Source organism: Mytilus edulis, chromosome 1 (genome assembly GCF_963676685.1).
Source record: "Mytilus edulis chromosome 1, xbMytEdul2.2, whole genome shotgun sequence".
NCBI lineage: Eukaryota > Metazoa > Mollusca > Bivalvia > Mytilida > Mytilidae > Mytilus > Mytilus edulis.
In genome coordinates, this window is record NC_092344.1 from 968737 (window position 1) to 993658 (window position 24922).

At 32.2% G+C, this 24922-nt stretch overlaps 1 protein-coding gene across 28 annotated transcripts in view; it reads right to left on the reverse strand.

Moving 5' to 3' along the window:
* Window positions 1–864: 864 nt before the first annotated feature.
* Window positions 865–24922, reverse strand: part of LOC139521208 (receptor-type tyrosine-protein phosphatase S-like) — a 151906-nt gene continuing 127848 nt past the window's right edge. For 18 of the 28 annotated variants that reach the window (XM_071314585.1, XM_071314596.1, XM_071314732.1 and 15 more), the window contains 22 exons: window positions 23002–23313; window positions 22071–22265; window positions 21541–21633; window positions 20561–20851; window positions 17840–18121; window positions 17093–17202; window positions 15989–16205; window positions 14906–15078; window positions 13779–13967; window positions 12614–12858; window positions 11029–11147; window positions 9892–10289; window positions 9514–9633; window positions 8988–9142; window positions 7905–8190; window positions 7499–7592; window positions 6948–7024; window positions 6345–6479; window positions 5851–5976; window positions 5461–5615; window positions 4646–4781; window positions 865–4230 (listed from right to left, as the gene is read on the reverse strand). In XM_071314585.1, coding sequence (XP_071170686.1) covers window positions 4162–4230; window positions 4646–4781; window positions 5461–5615; window positions 5851–5976; window positions 6345–6479; window positions 6948–7024; window positions 7499–7592; window positions 7905–8190; window positions 8988–9142; window positions 9514–9633; window positions 9892–10289; window positions 11029–11147; window positions 12614–12858; window positions 13779–13967; window positions 14906–15078; window positions 15989–16205; window positions 17093–17202; window positions 17840–18121; window positions 20561–20851; window positions 21541–21633; window positions 22071–22265; window positions 23002–23313 — 3977 coding nt within the window. In that variant the 3' untranslated portion in view covers window positions 865–4161. Of the gene's footprint in view, window positions 4231–4645; window positions 4782–5460; window positions 5616–5850; window positions 5977–6344; window positions 6480–6947; window positions 7025–7498; window positions 7593–7904; window positions 8191–8987; window positions 9143–9513; window positions 9634–9891; window positions 10290–11028; window positions 11148–11999; window positions 12227–12613; window positions 12859–13778; window positions 13968–14905; window positions 15079–15988; window positions 16206–17092; window positions 17203–17839; window positions 18122–20560; window positions 20852–21540; window positions 21634–22070; window positions 22266–23001; window positions 23314–24922 lie in introns of all 28 variants that reach the window. The other 10 variants (XM_071314789.1, XM_071314773.1, XM_071314749.1 and 7 more) reach the window with 3 other exon arrangements.

The window sequence follows — 24922 nt, forward strand, 5'->3', positions numbered from 1 at the left end:
GCACATGTCCCTAGTCAGGAGTGTGTTGTTAGTGGTTTTCCTGTTTGATATAATTCATGCGGTTCTCATTTATATATATAGATGTATGTTTCCTGTTGGTATTATTTCACATTAGTCATTCTGCGGCCCTAATACGGCTGGCTGTTGGGTGTGAGCCAAAGCACCATTTTGATTTTGAAGGGCGTACTATTGAATTAAAATTGTTGACTTTTCACACATAGTGACTTAGATGGAGAGTTGTCTTATTAACACTCATACCACATCTTCATATTTCATATTTCCCCACAACACTTGACAGCATTTAAATAGTGAAGGATATAAGATGCTTTAATCTATGTGACTTTGATCCTTGACCCTAAACATGACCAATCATTAGGGGTTTGATAAGAGCAAGACTGAACTTCTATTGGCTATAATTTCTGGCTATAGCATTTCATTTCATCCTTTCTATTAACAGAGGTCAAGCACTTCACATGACCTAGCAGTTGACAAAGCTAAATAAACACTAGGGCACTTGCACCTTTAAATCTGCCTTCATATTAAACAGTATTACTTTTTAGAAACAGTCAGATTCTGTATGGATGTTGCTGTCCCAAGTCAGGAGCCTGTAATTCAGTGGTTGTCGTTTGTTGCTGTGTTATATAATTGTTTTTTCATTCACTTCATAATTAGGCTGTTACATTTCTTGTTTCACATTTTTATTTCAGAACCTTTTGTAGCCGACTATGCTGTATGGGTTTTGCTCATTGCTAAAGGCTGTTGCTGTTAATTTCTGTGTCATTTGGTCTCTTGTTGATAGCCGTTTCTTCTGGTTTTGACTTATTCAAGGAAGTCTAGTTATTAATACAAGTGAATAACAAAGAGTACATTACTATGACTTTTATTAAAGTACTATTTTATGATGGATGAAGAACATTATATTCCAGTAAATGAAATGTAACAAAAATGATATTAAAGCTTACAACTGAACTAACATTTACTTATGTAGAAATAAATAAAATTAATTCTTTAACATAACCACATAACATATTTTGTCTTCTTTTAATTTTGAGTCTCATTTTCTTTAAGGGTGGAAATAAAAACAATAATTAGAGAAATACATTTCTCAAATTCAGATATTAAGATTTCAGGACATGAGTTGGGGAAGCATACTAGTAAGAATTCTTTTTCAGTTTCACAAAAAAATTGTTTTTATCAATAAAATAATTCTATTCTCTTTTAAATTTTAACTCTTTTTTTGCAATTCATGAAAGAAATTTTTGACATAATTATTTTCTAAACCTCACTAAATTAAAAATTTATCTAGGAATTGATTTTTTCCAAAATTTGTTCTTGGTACATCAATGATCATATGATCTATTTCAAAGAACCACTTTGTAAGTAGTCTTGTTGACGGGGAAACTGTAAGCAGTAATTGACTTACAACAACTATGGACCACTGATTCTATGGACTGTAATGGCATGAGTCGGTGGTACAATAATGAACTCAACTGATTTTCTTCAATAAATTATGATGTACAAAATTATAAAAAAGAATTTGGCAAGTTTTGTTTCCTTGTTTGTGAACTAATTGTTTAAAAAATGAATCTAATACAAGAATATCACAAAATTAATGATGAAAACAAAATGATTAAAATACTTTTTTGTATGTCAATAATGAAATGTATCTGGCCCACGTTCACAATAAAAAACAGTAGCGATTTAGTACAACTATTATAATGGACTAGAATTTTCATCACATTATAATGAGTACCAGCATTTAATAGAAACCACAAAAACTTTTATAGCTGAACAATCATTTAAATAGTTTTGTGGAAATGGTCATTGGATAATATTTATAAGAGGAAATCCTTTTTTCAATAACAAGAAACAATTTTGACAGGTAAAGATAAACAATTGGCATCATGTTACTCAAATATAAAGGAAGATAAACAGACAGACTATTCTCAAACAACTTGGCTACCTTTCTAAATACTTCATTGAAGAAATAACTCTTGGTTTTATGCAAATTTCTATTAAATGCTGAACTCACCGTAAAGTACACATATTGTATATACAGTAAGCTTTTGTACAATAGCAAATACTTGCTTATGAAATATACAACTTCTATTTAAGTATGAAAAAATATCTCCTTAGATCCAAGTAAACATAAAACACATATTTTTGTTTAAGAGATTCTCCAATAATTTACATAAATTTAATTCAAATTAATTAAAAAAGAAAGCGCTTTGAATTTTCTTAAGACTATAATAAAATATGATTGTATTTCGATAGAAAATATGGATAGTCAATTACAATATATTCTCCTGGAAGATCTAATTAAATATACAGAAAGTTATCCAATCTACTTACAACAACTTAGATTGGACTTACTGCAGGAAGAAACATCTTATAGATCGAACATACTGTAGGAAGCATAAGAAACATCTTATAGATTGTAATGATGAAGACAATACAATGTGTAAACTTCAGAGAACACACAGTGTGTTAATTTTAGAAAAAAAACACAATGTGTAAACTTCAGAGAACACATTATGTATTAACTAAAGAGAAAACACACAATGTGTAAACTTTATATAACACCACAAAGTGTTAACTCTAGAGAACACACCAATGAGGACAGAATGATATTGCATTGTGACATTAATATATATAACATCTGACAACATTGTAGCATTACAGTTCCATCTGATCAGCCATCCATTCTAAACCATCTTTACACTTCCTTTCACCAGCCAAACTTGCATTATTACCTTTATTGTAAATTCAGGTGAACTGGGTGAAAAATGAAAACATTTTAACAATATTTGTACACTTCATTAGACCCCTATTAAAAAGAATTTAGAATTGGCAGGTGTGATGTTGCTTTTTACCTTCCCCTTGTCTTAAATTAATGGTTTCCTCAAATTAGTTTTGCTTCAAATTTCATTTGAACCTGTGAGCAAAAAATCATATGAAAACTTCATTTTACTCAAAAAGGGCTGATAACAAGTTAGGTAGGCCCTTTAAAATTATCCATAGATAAAATAATTATTTCCAAAGTTTCAACCCATTACTTTTTCTGCCAATGTTATCTAAGCAAAAAATTGGTTAATTCCTCATATTTTGTCAACCTCAATTCACTGAGCTTTCTGCACATTTTCTTGAAACTCCACATCCACTGTCCACCTACTGGCCACAGACGTCCCAACTATGTGATTGGTCACACATAGTAAATGCTAACATCTATAAATAGAGTGTACTTTTGAAGTACAATTAATAATGTACATAATAACACTTACACACACGTTCAATGAAAAATTCTAAAAAAAATTTGAATAGCTCAATGGTTTTGAGAACACAGCTCTGCAGGTTAAGATTTAGGACAATGTAATAAGCTTGGAATGTTTTAGCAAACACATGATCCAATCTTTTTCTTCATGGGGGAAATTACACTGAAATAAAGTAGGTTTTTTGGTTTCTAACAAAGAATTTTTACAATCTAATTTAAAAAAAGAAATTTTAAATCTATAGAAGTTAAAAGTTTCCTTTTTTTCTTCAGATTTTTCCAATGAACTTTTTTTTTATCACAACACTGCACGAGCACCTCCAACATAATCATAGTAATAATAAAACAACACAATCACATGATGTAAATAATGCCGTCCCTCAAATCTGGGCGGAGTTATTGTTCTTTGGCAGCACAAATAGGTCGTCACACTGTCCAAATGTTTCCTCTCGTAAATTATGCGTCATATCATAGTGGATTTCACTGTTAAAGCATTCATCTGACCTTGATTTCACAAACATTTATACAACCAAGATTCTCACACTAATATATGTGTATGAAGCACTTTTTCATGTTAGTACATATTTACAATAAAACTGTATTGCACTTTCCTCCGTTAAATGAATAAGTAGAAGATACTCCTGTTTAAAAACTTTCCACATCTGAACAAGTTGTCTTTTGACCAGGAATAATAGCTCTGAAGCAAACAAAATTCAACCTGTACAAAATGTAGGGCAAATTATCCTCACAAACATGCTAGAAACTCATTAACAATCTACAAGCATAACAAATGTTTGTTAAATAAATAAATGTTTAACATGTTCTACAGAGGTCCATGATTGCCCATTGTTTATTTGGGTCCCACTAATATTGTCTTTCTCTCCATCACTGGTCTATGTTGCATAATGATCGAATGATCCTAGGTATTCTAATGCAGCTCTGTAACAGAACTGGTATTGGTCCTGAAATATAACAAAGAGGCAGTTATTACAAGAAAAGAAGATAAACGTAAATGTAGGTGATACCACAACACGATAGTACAAGTTAACTTACATAGAGGAAATCCATCAAGTTTTTTTTAGAGATAAATATTTTCAGCAATGACCTAAAAGATCTATTACAATGATATCATAATGTACAATACTGAAAACAAATTATCAGTATTCATGATATTTTCAATACATGTGTACAAATTCCTAAATTTTCTAGAAACATTATGAATTTTAATGCACGTATGATAAAACATGAGTTTTCTTACAACTCCTTTATTTTTTCTTTCTTCACAGCAAAGCAGGAAATGTATAAATATTTTCAAATATGGTATTAATATTCCTTCCCATATAACAATTAAAGTTTTGAAAGTTTTACAATACATACCTCAGTTTGCACCATGGCAGGTCTCTGTGTTCTCAACATTTTAACAGTTTGGAACATATCTACAACCCCCTCGTATCTCATTCGCTCTAATACAATGCTCAGGGTTATAAATACACCAGTTCGTCCAACTCCAGCACTGAAAGAAAATAAGAATGTTAGTCATCTCTAAAGTCATCCTAAACATGAATAAAATATTTGTCACTGGACTTTAAGCCAACAACAACCAATCGATCATAAAGTTAAATCATCTTGCATTTTAATGAAAGTTAGATTTAATTTTTGACACAGGTCTTTAAAAAGAAGAGCCCTTAAAAACTCCATAATTCCAGCTCATCTTATGTTTTTTTTTAATTTCGAATATGCAATTAATTTTGCCCAAAATACATGTTATCTAATGTTAAAATTATACATAGAAATGTTATTAAGAAATTTGTGTTACGTTCCTTCCTGATATCTCAAAACTCACATTATCTAAAATAATTTGTATCAGTCCAATTAACTTTGAGATAATGAGAGTTCATTTAAATAGATTATGTATTTAAATTGAAATAAGAAAAAAAAACACCCAAAGGCACTTAACTTACTTCATAGAATCAATACATTTATCCTTCATGGTGATTTTAATGGAATTTTCATTAACCAAATTGGGAACGATTGATAGCTATTTATCAACCAAGTGAACAACTGTGTAGTTTCTGATGATTGAGAAGTCTTTCTATTTTTGAAAATTGTAAAGTTTGTCCCATTTGAATCTTTTTCACAGGTTTTAATCATTGAAAAGTAATAAATCTTTCATTAGTTCATTAGTGACTTACCTGCAGTGAACACAAATGGGTCCCTCCTGACCAAACTGTTCTTTTGTTTTATGAACTTGTCCTATGAAATCTATGAATCCCTCTCCTGATTTAGGAACACCTTGTTCTGGCCAATCAGTGAACTGGAACTGTCTGATTGTACGGGACTGACCATCCTGTTAATAAATGTGTGAGAATAATTATAAATCTTAAAATATCACCACAATAGAGCAATTATCATCAGTTTCTGAATTGTGTTGTTTTGAAATGAATTGAGCCTTTTTAAAAATATTATTATATTGCAGGTTTATAGGAAAAAATAATATTTGGTGGTTGAATCTGTTTCTCTTATAATTTATAGACATTCACTTGGGACTTTTAAAACCCCCTTTATTTAAATAAAACATTTACCCTGGCGTCTGTGACTTTGAATTCTCGTAACATATATGATGGCATATCATATTCAGCCATTGGATCAACAACAAAATATTGGTATCTCGCTGATCGTTCACTTGGCCAATACTGATGACATTTCTCCTAAAATAAAATAAAATGTTTTAAATACAACAATGTTATTTTAAAATGATTATTGAAGGAACACAATGTTCTATAAGCATATTTGTGTAATCAATATTATGAAGAGGACAATGTTTATGCTTTTTATGTATTATCCCCTTTTTTATTCCTTCATGGACTAACTGTTATTTTGCTAACATAAATCAAGATTCATTTCAAACCATTGTCAATTATGATTTAAAAAAAAAATTCTACAAAGCGATCTCACCCAATGGCATACATATTTTTTTTTATTAGTAATACATCTTTTCCTTTTTTTTTTAAAAAGACAACAGGATTTTCCCTTCTTAATTGATATTATTCATCAAATAATTGCCCTTTGAACTTACTCTGCCCATTTCTCTGAGCTTTGTGAGCATGACTATGATTGTAGAATTATGTTCCCATAACATCCTCCAGAAATCTTCTGCCGTCTCCGCCAGTGGTCCTTGTGTAGCTACGTAAGCCTGTCTGTACCTGTAACCCTATAATCATACAAACGTCAACATATCATATCCTTTTTCTTCATTTATGCATTATCAGACTTTTATCTGAACAATAAGGTAAACCATTAATAAGCAGCACATTAAACTTGATTCTATTAAAATTTGCAATTAACTATATATATTAGTTGTTGCTTCCTTAATGTCCAGTGGCAATCATTTCATACATATTCATGATTGACATATTACCAAGTAATTAAAATAAACTTTCTGTAACATCCATGAATTTACTGACTGATTGATAAGCCTCATGTTCCAGTGGCAAATATTACATGTACATACCCTGCATTCTAGTAAGACTAAATAAGCAGGTTGTTAAAATACTAGTTAAAAAGGTTGCAGGCTGCAGAAAGCTATGTCAATCAATAATACTCTATACCTATAGACTCTGGTTGATAGTTGTCTCATTGGCAATCATACCACATCTCCTTATTTATAATATGTACTTACATCAATAAAGCTTGCATTGATATAATCTGACCCATCCACTCCTCTGATGGGATGTAACGATACTCTTGTGGATTCATCTACAAAAATAATATTTATTAGCACATCTTTTTCCAAGTTTTATAACAAAAATAAATAAATTCCTGTGGCAAAAATCCCATATGAAGACAACTAAATCTGTCAGATAAATATCTTGTAAACAGACTGGTTTTCTTACATCTGGTCATTAACAGAAAGTATTAACGGAACATATTCAGATCAACAATATATAATATTTAAGATAAGCATATATATGGAAGTGATTAAACGACCTTGACTGGCTAAACAGCCCTCGCACGGTCGGTAAGATAAGCATCTTTAACATTAACACCCTTGTTTTACTTCCTTGTTTCACTTCCAAATGTATCCATTTACAGTATATATTGAACAGAACAAACTTTGCTAACTTAATCTTAAAGAAAGATATTAAACCTTTAGACTTACATGGCAGTATATTAACTGATCTGTAAGGCTAAGGGAGATAATCCAGTAAAATATAAATTGTATTGACTTACATGGCAGTATATTAACCAATCTATTCTTGAATTTGTTAACTGGAAGATTGGCACTAATAAATCTATTAGGACTGGCTTTCATATTGGCTAATCTCTGTAAGATAAAAGTAAATAATTAATGTATAGTACACATTTGTTTACTATCATAAAAACAGGACTCAGAGATGTATAGGTGATGAAAATTTGGAATAAAACATTTCTCTGTCAACAAATTTTATTCTTAAATGTGGTAACAAATTCAGTTTTTCAAGAAAATCATAAATTCCTTATGGTACTCCAGAAATATGAAAACGAAGAGCTTTTCTAAACAGATCTGAAATCCCATTAGAATTCCAAACATTCCAAATATTTCCCCCTGGAATAGTTCTGATTAAACTTCAGTCTATCAATAAAGTCTAAGTCATACCTTAAATTCTAATTCCATCCCTGTAGAAGTTTCACCTGGTTCTGGTTGTAATAATTTCTGTATATGTGCCGATAAATTACGAGCTGGGATTTCTGTATTGCCACAGGTTACAGCTTCCAATAAAGCGTCGTGGATGAATATATACTGGTCTTCTGTTTGTACCATGTAATTACGCTGTGCTCTCAGACAAGTCACATGACCATAGATATCAACCGTCTTTTCGTGCTTGACACGTTCCAACATGGCGTCTATTACTATGAATGCTCCAGTCCTGCCAACTCCAGCACTACATTACATTCAAAAGCATTAAAACATAATCCAAATACAAAATATAATTCATAATCAACTGTGCATTTAATGTCAGTAAACTTTATTTATTACTTTATCAATATAGTGTCTGAATACTTGCAAGTGAAAAGAAAAGAATGTCTTAAAAATGGGGCACAACTCTAGAAAAGGCAACTGACCCACTGCCTTAATTTGAACTCTGTCTGCTAGTCTTGGTTCTTAGCACTGTGTCTGAGTTTCATAAAATTTGAATGAGAAAATGAAAATAGGATGGACAATCAATGGCAATAATCAATGGCAACACTTAATGGTAACAATCAATGTCAACACTTAATGGCAACAATCAATGTCAACACTTAATGGCAACAATCAATGTCAACACTTAATGGCAACAATCAATGGCAACACTTAATACCCCTGTTGCCTACAGAAGGCACATAATAAGAAGAACCACATATGGATTTTGTAAAATATAACATATTTATAACAATAAATTAATATTTTACTTATACTTGCTTATATCAATTTAAGTATTGGCTATAAGGCATTCGCTTTTTTTTCAAAACCTATTCCAATTTTTTGTAATCTTTTCCAAATGTACAACAGTTGGTAATAAAATGAAATAAACTAAAATGATACCGAAATAATAAAATGTTAACAGAGATATTTTTTGCCCATGTAACCCAACCATAAAATATAACAACTCTTGACGCAGCAGACGCCTGAAACAGCATCCTTTACTTATATTTACAATTAATTCTATGACAAGTCAGACAAAAAGTGAGAGAGCCTTACCTGCAATGTACTATCATAGGTCCAGCATCCTGAGGATTACAGGCTTTTACACGCTTCATAAACATCAACAATGGGGTGGGGTGATCAGGGACACCATGGTCAGGCCATGCTGTGAACTGGAACTGTCTCACTTCACGTTTCTCTGGATAACCATACTATAAACAGAAACAGTCAACCAGTTTAATACACATTCTATGGCAAGAAATGTAAATGAAAGCATTAGATGAATTGGTGCAAACTTGCCTCGATTCCAAAAGTGTGATTTACTCAAATATTTCTTTACAATTACTTTAATACAACAATTTCTATCAGAATTTTTTTTGACATTTTTGAATTTTGTTTTCCAGGTTTCTATACAAAAGTTTTTTTTTTACATTTATCTTGTATTTAAAAGTTCTTCATTATAGAATTTGAAAATTTAAAACAAATTTAATGATTTTAGGATCTCATATCTTCAAGCAATATTGAATTCATATACAATCTACTGTACTTATGCACGATAGTGTGTTAACCTAAGATTACTCACCCTTGAGACGTGGAACGTTCTGATAGTATAAGTTGAGAGTTCGGTGACATCCACTAACAAGACCTGCATGATGCCATAAGTTTCTCCACCTCTATGGGGCCAGTACTGGTCACATTTTATCTGTAAATAATATATCAATTATGATTAAACATTTCAACACTACAAGGGTTATTGCACGGCAATCAAATTTAATTAGTTGTTTTTTCTATTATTAACCATTAAATTTTACCCTGTTTATGTCATTTGTATTGTACAAATTTCACAAAAAAAAAATGAAATCTAAATGAGTTTGTCTGAAGAAAATAACATTTTGTATAAAAAAATTCTGTATCATAATAAAAATTGCATGATCCATTTTTTCGTGTAATGCCAACTTACCCTTGACCTTTCCTCTAATTTGGTCATCATGACGATGGTGTTTGACCTTTGTTCCCACACTCCTCTCCAGAAATCTCCAAATGTTTCCGGTAATGGACCTTGTGTGGCAATATATGCATTTTGTTTACGATATCCATCCATATAATTAGCATTGATATAATCACTGCCTGGTATACCATCAATAGGCTGTAAAATCACTCTTGAATGGTCGTACGCTATCACATTTGCATATCTATTTTTAGGTTTGTTGATTTCATAATTAGAATTGTCCCATGTGAACTGCTGACCTGGTTCAATAGATTCATATTCCTGAGAGAATCTCATATTGTCACTGGCCTTCAAGTTATCAATGTGGTCAGCTAACATATGTACAGGTATAGGGGGATGGCTGATCATACCTGAAAATAAACATTTAATCAATCACAAGTAAATAAATGAATTGAATGCTGCTTTTTGTTGTTGTTTTTTTTCAAATAAGAGAAATTACAAATCACATTTTTAGCAGAAGCACATCAGGTCATTTGGTCACTGGTGGAGTTGTCTTAATGACAATCATACCACCATTATTTTAATTCTTATAGTCGTACAAAATATATTTTGTCACATGCTTTCATTTAAAAAAAATCCAACAAAACAAGTGAAACTGCGAGCTACTGCTCACTGATGATACCCCTGCCGCAAGTGGATAATATTAATAGTGTAAAAATATGCAAGTGTTCGGTAAACAGGAAGTTGTCGAGTGATGAATCTGAAAACGCATCACACAGTATAGCTGACTTATATAAATAGTGAAACCAAATTTCAGAAATCCTTGTATTGTAGTTCCTGAGAAAAATGTGACGAAAGTTTCATGGGACGGACTGACTGACGGACGGACTGATGGACGGACTGACAGACAGAGGTAAAACAGTATACCCCCCTTTTTTTAAAGCGGGGGTATAAAAACATTTGAATGTTTATTATGAGATGGTTAATCTTAATTAGAAGTGAGAGAGGATATCTTCTGCAAAACAATATGTATTAAAAAAAGATAATTTGATAATCTCCCCTTGTTTGACCTGGATTATATTATTTTAAGCACACACATCCTAAGGTAGTTTTTCCTACTGTGTAAATCTATTAATAAGTATATAATACCTGGAGTCTGGTAATGTTGACGTCTTAGTTCTACTGGATCACTTGGATGAGGGGGGACATCAACAAACACTTTACCAGGAAGAGGCTCAGGGGTTTTACTCTTACGATGGGATTTACGTCTGAAATATATACATTTATATTATAATAATGTTCTAATGACATTCAGTTGTACAGCTTGATACTCTTATAAATATACCATTACCAATATTTGTTTCTAAAAATATTTTCCATTATAACTGCTGTAGAAATTCATGAATTAAAACTATTTTTAAACAATTATTACTTTTTCTATTAATTCATAAACTGAAAGTAGCAAGTTTACTAATTACTCAGAAGTTTCTCCATTAAACCATTTTTTTTTTTTTTTTTAAGAAATCTGACATCAATTCTGCATAGATATATTGTACAACAAAATTACAACAATAAAATGACAAGCAGGGGAAGTTCACAATAAGAAAATAACCCTCTGATGATCTAGGCATACATACATTCTCATGTGTCAGCTTGGACAGGTTCTCCATATTGAGGATTTATTAAATATTAATATGTTTAAGTGATTATTACAAGGTTTTACTATCAACGTTAATTGATGTGAAAATTGTGTACATGTGGGCTGTTGAATTAACTATGCAATCTTTTAAGTTCTTTAAAATTCTGGGATTTTCTGTTTATACATTCCTTATTTTCACAATGGTTACTGTTCATAAAAGTTTCTATTTCAATTTTTTTCGCTCCTATTAATTCTAGCTCTTTCAGATGCAAAATGCGACCACATAATGTGACTTGAAATATATGTAACAGATTAATGGGTTGGTCTCATTAGTGCATGACCACTTGTATTTAATATTAGTACATGACCCCTAGTATCAAATATTAGTACATGACCGCTGGTATATAAATATTAGTACATGACCACTGGTATACATTATTAGTAAATGTTTAGTATTTAATCCTGACATGCTGATGTTTACCTCATGTACCAAACGAGGAGAATACAGCCAATTATGATCAGAGCGACACCTGCACAAACAGGGGCCACAATCATAATTATCATCAGACTTTTGGAATTAGGGACATTTGGTGATGCCTGGTCTACGGTGTCAGTGTCTCCTGGACTGGGTGCGATAGGACGAGGTAACTGACGTATGTATGGTCCTAAAGTAATCGGTGCTGAGTAGTCACTGGTCGTGTAAAGGTCCTAAATAAAGCAAATGAATAACAAAAATATAAACATGACAACATCAAGAAATAAAGACACAAATATACTTTATAACAATAAAAGCAGCAGAGTTTGCGTGACAATGGCTAAGGTACCTTATCCAGACTATACCACCCCCAACGAACAGGGCTACACAAGCACAAATAGGGGCCACGATTAAGAGGATTGTAAAGTCGGGCTGTGCACTTCCGTAAGGTTCCATTTTGCCTATGAAGTCTGCTGAAAAGTCGCTGCTTTTGTAAAGACCCTAAATATGCAAATAAAAATGAAAAACAACATCAATGAAAGAAAAATGAGAAATAATAAGGTCAAAGGTCAAAGGTCAAACTATTTAGAAGGAACAACAACAATGACAGGTTGTTATACCTCAAATACACAATTACAATACAGCCCACAATGAGCAGGGCCACACCTGCACACACAGGCGCTACGATTAATATCATAGTATAATTAGGATCTGTTCTGTCTGGCTCTGGTTCCTGATCCTGGTTAGGGTTTTTGACGACAGAAGGTACTTGTGGGTTTTTAGATAAGTTTGGATTATATTCGTAAGGTGGTTTGGATCCAGAGTATGTAACTGGACTAGATAAATCACTAGACTTGTACAGTCCCTGTATAAAGATAAATGATAAAAAAAACTCATATTTCTTCCTTACCCCACACAAATAAATGCAATTCTTTTTAACTATACTAGTTTTTATCTGAGATTAGTCAACTTTATCTACACTTGTGCAAATAATAATTTTGGTTGTGCACGTATGTTATCGTAACTAAGAAAGACAACTCTCACAAACCAAATCCGCATATTCATTTACCTGTCTTTTTAACAGTTGAGATTAGTTTCAATTTCACCTGAGCTATCAAATTCAGTTGTGCATACCAGTCATTCACTATTGACAACTGTTAGATATTGAAATCATTATAAATGTCTTGCTTGAGTAGACAACTCAATTGGGTGTTTTTTCCTCACATTTACCCGTCATTATCTGAGCAATTTTGGTTTCCATTTACAAAGAAAGTGAATTAATTGCTTGGAAAATCTGTTGTGAAATAACTGCAATCCTATCTTATGTTCGTCAGTTTAGAAAATGTCCCTTGTACATGACGTTGAATAACACATTGTTTGTATAGTATCTAAATAGAACAATGCAGTCTTTCACTTGATTAAGGAAGTAAATTAAACAGAATGGCTCACTTTTAAAATGATTTCAAAACTGTTCTGGAACATAATTTGTAAATAATTCAAGATCATATTAAAGTGTATTGATCAGAATGGGTAACTATTCAAGTTAATTCAGAAGTGTACCTGAATATAATTTAAATTTATAAAAGTGTTCTTAAAAAATGATCTGCAACAATCTCAAAACTTCAAATGAAAGAGAAGTGTACACATTTAATTTTTATGTTTATGAAAAGTTTTGTGTGTAAACATGTTTGGATATGTCTGATTACCTCAATCTCAAACCTTTATATAAAAGAGATGTGTAAATATTTAATTACTTATGTAAAATCTTGTGTTACTATATGTTACCTGTTCTACTGTGTGTGCTCTAAGGAACACCCTGTATCTCCAGTCCTTGTTTAAAGGTCTGTTGGTGAATCCCTCGTACTCATCCCCATCCCCCAATGTAAACAGTGATGGCAGTCGATTGGAGGAGAACTTGGCTGCTATGTAAGGTTTACTGGCAGAGAAAGTCGGAGGTAGTGGGTCATCAAACAGCTAAAAGTAAATCATAAAAAACATCAATACTATACAATTCAAAATAAAAATTTATCATTTTTGTACAAAAGTATAGAGTTTTCTTTTTTCTGTAAGGAGGCTCGCGGGTACAAAAATTTCGGCAAAAAATTAAACATTTGTTTTTTCCTTGCAAATTCTATTTATTACACTAATAGTTATTACTTTATGATATGGTACAAAAATCAACCAAAAAAGTCGATTTGGTTTGACCCCAGATGACTTTGAAAATGTTTATATCATTGAAAAAGCTCCAAATTATCTCCCTTTGATGCAGAAATGCCATTTTTTGGCATTGAAATTGAAATATCTTTTTCAACTCATCGGTGACCTATATTTTTTTATTATTGTTTTCAAATTAGCCGTACATAAACTAAATGATTGTAAAATTTTACCGATTTCTGTAATTCTTTTTTTATTTCGATATTACTTCTATTTCTCCTATTAGTTCAACAGAAAAAATGGACAATAACAAAAATGTATGCTTTTTCGGAGACACACTGAGCTTAAATGAACGGTGACTCCATTTTTTTCTTCTCATTTTTCTATTAAGTATAAGATAAAGTTCATTTAATAGAAAAATATAGCAAAATCCTACATTAGAAAAAAATAAAGATTTAGACCCGCAAGCCCTAAGAAACAAATATGCAGTTATATTGAGTGTTAACACAGACATCAAATGTGATTTTAGGTTTTAACAGGAAGTAGATGTTGGGCGGGTGTGTAAATGCTTCACAGAGTAAAGCAAAGGTAAAGGTGCTAGATACTTAATTTTAGGAAGATATTATTTGTAGAATCTGAGAAAATGCAAAAACCTTTCATTCGACAGATGTTAACTTGTGTATCCCTCTCCTTGGAAAAGGGACATAAAAGTCTTTAATATATACAATAAGATAATGATATCTGATAATGATAAATACCTCATCAAATTGGTAATCCTGAGGTCTTCTGAGGACTGTGCTGTTTAGTATTGGAACAACTATGAGATAATAATGACTTATACCACCGTTCACTTCAGAGGCAGGCCTTAGACTGAACTTTATGTTGCCTTTCTCAATCTTTTCTATTTCTGGTCTATCTACTTTACTGGGTGCTGTAAAAAAAATGAACAAGTTCAATATACATCTACGATGAAGATCACATGATTTAAGAAAATGTTGAGCTTGAATGCTTATTGAAATTTTTTTTTAAATCATTAAACCAATACAGCTTTCAATTAGACAAAATATCCATTACATTATTTTCTAATTTATAAATGTTGAATTTTGTAAAGGGAAATAATATAAATTTTGTCTTTTGATGTGGTTAATCTATGGTTTTATTGACTTTTGAAACAGATATTCACTCAGGCCAATCTTAGTTCAAATTTCCAATGGAGTTTTCAACCATAATTACCCATTTAAATACATCATAAAAGTCTTAAAATAGAAAATAACATACATAATCATGGCTTAAATTAATATACAGAAATCATCATTTCTAAAAATAAATTGACAGCTTATCACCTCAAGACAATGCAACATTTCTTTATACATAATTAGAATCAGTGTAAGGGAGGGAGGAGGTTCAAACGTTCTGTAATTGTCCATTAACCTGAAAACCCTTGTTTTTCCCCTAATTCCTAAACAGTTTGAGTGATAACTCCGCAAAGCTAATTCTAACCATCCCTTTGTGGTATGGAAACTTGTGGTATAATATCAGAGAGATCCATACACTGTTTCACAAGTTATTGTCTGGAAACTAGAAAAATGCTTATTTGGGCCCGTTTTTGGCCCCTAATTCCTAAACTTTTGGGACTATAACCCCCAAAATCAATCCCAACCTTCCTTTTGTGGTTATTTAGATAATGTTTTTTCATAGATTTCTATTCACTTATACTGAAGTTATTGTCCGGAAACCAAATGTCTTTGGGCGAAGCTGATGACAACAGCATGATACCAATATTGCGGTTGTATAAAAACCTACTTAAGTTTAATCAATTTGGAATATCTAAATTATTTTACCTTCCAGTCTGGTTTCTGCCATTAAATACTGTTCTGGTCCTCTTTTGCCGTTTCTGAACAAGGAAGTAATATTGAAGGTGTATCTAGCCTTGGGTTTCAGATTAGGGACCACAAACGTTGTTGACTGACCAGGGATATTGATGGGTTGAATCGGAGGCTCCTTCTGCTGATTTACCTGACCTTTAACACGATGAAACTTCATTCCTGCAATCTCCAACTGTAAAGCACATAAATCACAGATTAAAGTAAAGATTTTTTTTTAATAACAACTTATTACTTCAAACCACTGAACTTTCTTAAATCTTACTAATAATTTTATTCAAAACATTATCAGTTCTGTTGAATTTTGAAGTGTTATTTCTTTATTCCTAAATATTGGAATGAATACTTGTGTCATGGTTATATCATATAAAGAGTTTCTTAGTTTTAGATTACACTATCATGAAGGTAGTCTTATTGGTGTCATGTAGTTTTAGATTACACTATCATGAAGGTAGTCTTATTGGTGTCATGTAGTTTTAGATTACACTATCATGAAGGTAGTCTTATTGGTGTCATGTAGTTTTAGATTACACTATCATGAAGGTAGTCTTATTGGTGTCATGTAGTTTTAGATTACACTATCATGAAGGTAGTCTTATTGGTGTCATGTAGTTTTAGATTACACTATCATGAAGGTAGCCTTATTGGTGTCATGTAGTTTTAGATTACACTATCATGGCTGTAGCCTTATTGGTGTCATGTAGTTTTAGATTACACTATCATGGCTGTAGCCTTATTGGTGTCATGTAGTTTTAGATTACACTATCATGGATGTAGCCTTATTGGTGTCATGTAGTTTTAGATTACACTATCATGAAGGTAGCCTTATTGGTGTCATGTAGTTTTAGATTACACTATCATGAAGGTAGCCTTATTGGTGTCATGTAGTTTTAGATTACACTATCATGAAGGTAGCCTTATTGGTGTCATGTAGCTTATAATGTAAAACATGTCGCCAAATCAATCCAATCATGACTTTAGACTTATACTCTGTTCCAACTTCTGTAATACTTACTACAATCATGTCTTTAAACTTATACTCTCAACTTCGGTAATACTTACTAAGTAGTTATTGATACCAATTTGTTTTGGGGGATCCCATGCCAGGTTAATTGTTGTCGATGTCCTAAGTGTCACACGGAAATTAGTCACAATATCATCTCTTTCAGGTCCTGCAATATATGATAAAACCTCTCTAATTTTATGTTATTTCTATGTCAATTTTCTCATTTAGTGAAATCTATCATTTGCAAATTAGTCCCAAATTAAGAATTAATTTGTGAAAGTTCAAACCTGTATGGGTCATTTCAAATATTAGCCCCCTTCAGAAAAATACGAGTTCTTATGTGTCAGAAGATAGAATATCCAACCCACACAAAATAGGACTTATTTCGTTCAATTTTAAAATGGACTTTAATCTTATCAACAACTTCCAGCTATGCCATCTAAACCACTTGTAACATTTTTTATTGCTTTTATTGAGATAATTTTAATGTCCAAAGTAAGCTGAAACACTTCTTTTTTTAAGGTAGGTACATTTGCAAGAACAGCCATTGTTAAACTTACTTGTAGGTACATTAGCTAGAACAGCCACCTTTTAACTTATTCGTAGGTACATTTGCCAGAACAGCCGCTGTTTAACTTACTTGTAGGTACATTTGCCAGAACAGCCATTGTTAAACTTACTTGTAGGTACATTAATAGCTAGAACAGCCACTTTTTAACTTATTTGTAGGTCCATATACCAGAACAGCCACTTTTTAACTTATTTGTAGGTACACTTGCCAGAACAGCCACTGTTTAACTTACTTGTAGGTACATTAGCCAGAACAGCAGCTGAAGCATTCCCAAACCTTCCATCTAATGATTTAGCTGCCACTCTGATGGCATAGGACTGTTTCTCTAATCCTGTTATCTCTGCCACTGTGTAAGGACCAATGTCAATAGACGGCCAGCTTTCTAAATTCTCTACGTCAAACTGGTTGTACGAGACCCTATAGCCAGAGACAGGGACTTTAGGTTCATTCCATGTGACCTGGATGGTCTTCCAACTCGTCCTACTAACAACAACATTTTGTGGTGCAGGGGGCACTGAAACACAAAAGTTAACTTTTATTAAAAAAAGTCAGAGTTATTAAATTCCTTTATAAAATCTTTTTAAAACAGAAGCTACAATGAAATGAATAATATTACAATCAAGGAACCCTTTTCTTGCTAGTAGCTTTAATATGAAGGAAAAACTGGAATTCATAGAAGTAATGTTCAGATTTGTAGTTGATAACCATTTATAACTAATGTATGTTATAATGTTGTGATTTTTTTGACGAAAAAAGTATCACACATATCATGCATATATGCAACAATATTAAACAGTGTTAAAATGTGAGATACAGTAGGAGAATAGTAAAATAAATAATCCCTAATGCTTTATGAAGATCAATATGCCTACATTGCCCCTTGCCCTGAACATATGCCTATATTGCCACTTGACATGAACATATGCCTATATTGCCCCTTGCCCTGAAAATTATAAGCCTACATTGCCCCTTGACCTGAAAATTATAAGCCTACATTTCCCCTTGCCTGAAAATTATAAGCCTACATTGCCCCTTGACCTGAAAATTATAAGCCTACATTTCCCTTGCCTGAAAATTATAAGCCTACATTGCCCCTTGACCTGAAAATTATAAGCCTACATTGCCCCTTGCCCTGAACATCTATAGGCCCACATTGCCCCTTGCCCTGAACATATGCCTACATTGGCACTTGCCCTGAAGATCTATAGGCCCATATTGCCCCTTGCCCTAAACATATGCCTATATTGCCCCTTGCCCTGAACATATGCCTACATTGTCCCTTGCCCAACATAATTAGCCCACATTTCCCCTTGCCCTGAATATCTATATGCCTACATTGCCCTGAAGATCTATAGGCCTACACTACCCTTTGCCCGTAAGTCTGTAAAGAACTGATGCAAAGCAGTTTAAAAGAGTGCTTATATTGTCTTATAAGGTTTCAATTATGATTGTAATAAGATAAAATATCTGCCATAATCTAGTACAATATTACAATGGGTTCACATCTCATATTAACACATATTGTCTCAAGCTTTTATCTTATCACAGTCACATCCTAAAATAATGTGTAACACTGTATAACTGTTATAACCTTATGTGTACAATCAGAATACATTTGTTAGGCTATAAACTTGGCACTGACTAACATATTTAAATTGTATATGTACTGTAAATTCAGAAATGATTGCGAGCATGTATTATCAAAATTTTGAAGAATGGTCAGAAATGTGCCAATACTTATTGCGATTTAAAGAAAATATGCATACAGATAATTTATATGAATAAGATATTAGAATGCAAATTCTAATTATTGTGATACTCACTGAAAACAATTTCTGAATTTACAGTAAATTAAGAAATTATCGCTATAGGAGATATTATTTGGTATCATTTAGTTTTAATTTATAATTTCAACTGCAAATGAAAACAAAATGTGTTTGACAGGAAAACACATACTATAAACCTCAGCATTACTGACCAGTAGATAATGAAATGGTTTCCCCCAAAATAATTCATTTTATCCCATGCCAAAAAAATAATGTAAAACAAGAATGTGTCCTCAGTACACAAATGTCCCACTCGCACTTTCATTTTTATGTTCAGTGGACCGTATCATAGGGAACATGTGTACTAAGTTTAAAGTTGATTGGGCTTCAACTTCATCAAAAACTACCTTGACCAAAAACTTTAACCTGCAGCGGGACAGACGGACAGACGAACAGACGCACAGACCAGAAAACATAATGCCCCTCTAGTCTACTATTGTAGGTGGGGCATAATATCAAAGGTTTATAAGATATTTGAGTAAAACATACTTTGGCTTTAAGCATTCCTTATGAAGGTAAACTCACAAAGCACCCCAAACAAATTTACCCAGCATCATTTTCATTTACTGATGATGCATTGGCCTTTTTAATATACCATAGGAATCACTGAATTTTTCTTAGATTGACCAGAAACTCTTTGTGACAAGTTATCAAAAAATATTATAACCGACTCATTTGACATTGAAGAAATGTTTGAAAACAAAGATATTAATAAATAAATGCATTTATAACTAAATAGTGCATTACAATAAATTACTAACTTCTCGTAAACAAAATCCGCTAGTTTTTTTCTACTTCTACCAGAATTAATAGATACTACCATGCTGGTTTAAAACACACACTAATACAGAAATATGTGCATGTACACTTGTAAAACACACACTAATACAGAAACAAGTGCCTGTACAATTGTAAAAATCAAAGTAAATATAGTGATGTGCATGCAGAGAATTGTAGGCTGGTTTCACACTAAATATAATGTCGTGCGAGTATAATCTGGTGATGTTAGTACATTAATTCCTCTTTTTCTAACATCTTGCTCGTAGCTTGGTCAATTAGTTTGTCGTAATATTTTTGTTAGTATTCTAATTTCAGACTGCATTCCAAAGTTTTAAATAAAGGCCTACTTCGTCCATAAGTGTGGAAGATCAACTTTGTTGTCCATGGCCCAGCACCTTTACTGGTAAATGCTCTAATCTGGAACACATAATCCGTGTTCATATCTAGTCCCCTGATTGTAAATTCCGTGGACGTCAGATTTAAATCTTCGACATCGATTTCCGCCAGCTTGTGGTAAATCATCTGGTACATGACAATTTCACCATTTTGTAGATGTTTGGCGGGTAGATCCCATTCCAATCTAATAGTTGTTTCACTAACACCTGTTACCGTAAAGTTTTGAGGGGCACCAGCAGGTACTATGTAATAATATAACACAAGTTGTCAAAATAAAAAAAACAGAACACAAATTCTTAAATAATCACAACATAGAAATAAAATGATTACAAAAAGAAAAAAAAAACTGTGCAAAAGTCTCAATGTCATTATGATCATGTGTACCAAGTTTAAAAGTTAATATGACCACTACTTGATGGTATAAGACTACCTTAAAACTTTCCCCAGCTTTGTGACTAACAGGCTAATTGAGAGACAGATGCACAGACAGAACAAATAATGGCCATGACTATTGTGGCATTACAAATAAAAGAGAGAAGAATACTCCACTCCTAACAATCTACAGAGAACTAGGAAACAGGTGCAAAATTAACCTTTAAGCCAAGGGCTGTCTTTCACTTTCAATGCTTAAATAATAAGAAAAGGTTTTTTAGTTTCCATTCCACTATATTATTTTCTCCTTTAAATGTCTCAATTAAAAAATGTAAGTCTGGATGGTATTCCTATTTTATAATGAAGAGTTGGTTTAAGTTTCAGGAGATTACATTTACTAAGGAAAAAATTTTCTTTCAATTTTTTTTTCTGTATCATGGAAAAGCTTGTCCAAATTTCTGAATTTTCAATGAAGTTTTAACAAAGTCTGTTTACAAATAGAAATGGTTTGAGTGGCTATATTAGATAGGAGTATGAACTTTAGTATTATGTTAATTACCTCCATCGGGGATGTCCAGTGTTTTAACAGCACGATGTCCAACACCATTCTCATTCACAGCTTGTACACGGAATTCATAGGTTGCTCCTTTGTCTAAAAAAAAAGTCAAAACATTATCTTCAAATAAAAAATCTACCAAAATTCAGTGATTCCTCTAGTTGATTTGAGAAAAATAGAATTCCATATTTAAACCGTCCATAATCTAGGCATTGAGGACCATTTCTGATGTGGTCCTCAATGGTCTTTAACTTTGTACTTTTTTTGGTCTTTTTAACTTTTTTTTTACTCCAGTGTCACTGATGAGTCTTTTGTAGACCAAAGGGTGGTCTGGCGCAAATACATAATTTCATTCCTGGCATCTATGATGAGCTTATTTCCATGCATTTCATTATGTTAAATAAAAAGTTACAACCTGTTTTTATATACAAATTACACAAAATGAAATGCACTCATCTGTTATAAAATTTGAATTATTTAACAATTAGACATTAATTTCTGCTCATACAGTTTCCTTCTAAAGATTTACATACCTAGTTTGTCTGTACCAAAACTGTATCTACTATAGGACAAGGTTTTAGTATATATCAGCTCTCCTTTACGTCCCCACGAGACTTTGAAGTGCTTCAGTGTACCTGGAACATGAGCTGGTTTTTGCCAAGTCAAGCTGACTGAAGGATTCTCTGCATTCACTAATTCTACGTCAAAATTTCTTGGTTCTGAAGGAACTGCAATGGAAACAAGTCATTACTTCATCAGTCCACACAATTATATTTTAAGATGGTCATTGATCATATTTATTCAATTAACACTTTTTAACAGATCATAGTAATAACCCTTTTAGAAAGTGCTTAAATAAGTAGGTAACACAGCCACTTGTCCAAATCATGTATCTCTTGAGTGACTGTGTGTTTTTAGTTTCGAGTAAATAGGGTGTTTATTGTAGACTTTTTCTAGATTGATTGATGATTGGTGTTTATTGCTACTTTCAGCACTTTGGCAATCTTGTGGCAGTCAGATTTTTCAGTGGACGGTTTCTCTCAACTCATTCATACTGAATTATCATTTTGGAACCCTCATGCATATGTCCAAATGATCCTTTTAGCCCACCGGTATAGATGCTGAAATTATTCTTAAGGACACTAAGTTTCTATATTTTAAAAGACAATGGGTGATCTAGAACTTATATATTGAACATATTTTGGTATCTGTCTATAATAAAGGCTGAACATTGACTAGGATATATCTTTTGTGCTTTTCTTGATGGTGGGCTGCTGTTTCATTAATGCATATCCTTATTTTGCTTACACATATATTTATCTTTATACAAGTTTTAATGGGTAGGCAAATAATTTTATTCTGTATAAAATTGAGAATGAAAATGGGGAATGTGTCAAAGAGACAACAACCAGACCACAGAGTGGAAAACAGCTCAAAGAGCATTAATGGGTCTTCAATACATACCTGGACCAGAAGTTTTTATTTTCCTCTCTTCACTCCTTTCTCCGTCCCCCTTCCGTGTATAACCAGCAACTGTTATCCTGTAGAAAGTATTAGGATCCAGTTCAGTGATCACAGCCTCGACTATGCTGCCATCTTTAGTATCATAGTATTTCTCCTGCCCTTTGGGATTATCATTATCGTCCAAAGGTATAAAATATACATAGTATCCTCGGATGATTCCATTTCTTCTCCGCGATACAGGAGGCTTCCATTCCACAAATAAGCAGGTTGAGTTGACAACATCCACTTTAACACTCTTAGGTTCACCTGGGACTGAAGTTTATAAATATTTAAGGTGTTATAAATATACCAATAACAGTTTTAATGCTCTTTAACTTTATTATTAATTTTCATTCAAGGTGAAAAATTTGTACACCACCTTAAAAGTCTTATACAGACGAAATGTGTGCCTGGAGTACCAAATTATAATTTAGGTATCTTTGGTGAGTTTTTTGTATAGATGCATATATGTTGTTATTTGTCTATAAATTCAATAAGAGATACAATGTTTAACTAGACTAATTTGAACCCATCTGCCATATCCTTATAAGAAGCATTTATGTCATACCAAATTATGAATAGCAGCTCTTCAAAAGACTTTAACATATATTATCTATAGGGTGCACTATGGAAAAACAGTCCTGCTTCTGAACTGGCTTCTCTTGTGAAGTAAAGTTCCATGCTACTTTATCTTTTACCTTATTTGACAAATTTGTGTCTTCTATGTTGGCCAGTTATTTATTGTATAAGACCTTCCATTTAAATTTATGCCAACCAACATAATTAACATTTGTTGAAAAAAATAAAAGTTACTGGACTTGACTGCAGTATGATGTGTTTCTTGTTTATTGAATGTGACCTTGGCAGCAATTTGAGAGGTTCAAATTTCTTAAATCCTAGAGGTCTATATAACAAAATAACAAAATCTACAAGACATCCTAATTGCTCATTGGGATGGTAAAAGCAATCAAATAGATATTAACTTATGATGAAATCTAGTTCAATTATCATTTTTATATGATGTTAAAGGTGCAAGCTCAGGTAATGACTCATGACCTCCTACTAAATGAATCATACTTATATTTCTCTTGTAAAATTGGCATAATCTAAATTAATACAAAGATATCTCTGTTTTAACTGAATTAGCACATGTGCATATCACACACATATTGAAAATATTGTAAGAATAAAATGGAATATTGCTAATGGCATTGAATAGGAAGTGTGAAAAAATAGTCCTGTAAAAAAATTGCAAGAAGAAACCAAAAGGCTTACAATCTTATGTTTAAAGTACAACTCTCAAAGAAAATATAAAAATATCCAAAATTAAAAGAGAGCTTGATTTCTTGACTATCAACAATAGTACAAAGTTTTTTTGTTTTTTTTAATCAAATGGAAATTTGCTTTCACTGATTCAAATGTTAGCACTAGTTTAAGAAATTTGATAAAAGAAAGATTATGGTATACCATACAAGCCCAGTCTACAATGGGCATATTCTTGTATTTCCTTCAAACATTTTTTTAAAGAGAATTGATCTTGTTTTTATCACACTTTGCTAATTAAGATGTTTAAATTGAAAGTTAAACATCTTACAATGGTTATGAAATTCTTTAGTAACCATGCTTTTATAAATAGAATCTCATTTCATAACTGGAAACAAATATCTAAAAATTATATTTTTGTAGAAACAATATTTGAATGCACTATGAAAATCATACAGAATAATTTCTGGAGATCAAACACACATGCATCATGCAACATCTAACATCAAACATCAACATACTTACAGTCAAAGAGAGATAACTCTAATATTAGTTCTAACATGTAAAACTGGTTCCCCAATAGTCTGCCATCCAGACAACAGGTAAAGGGGTAATGAAA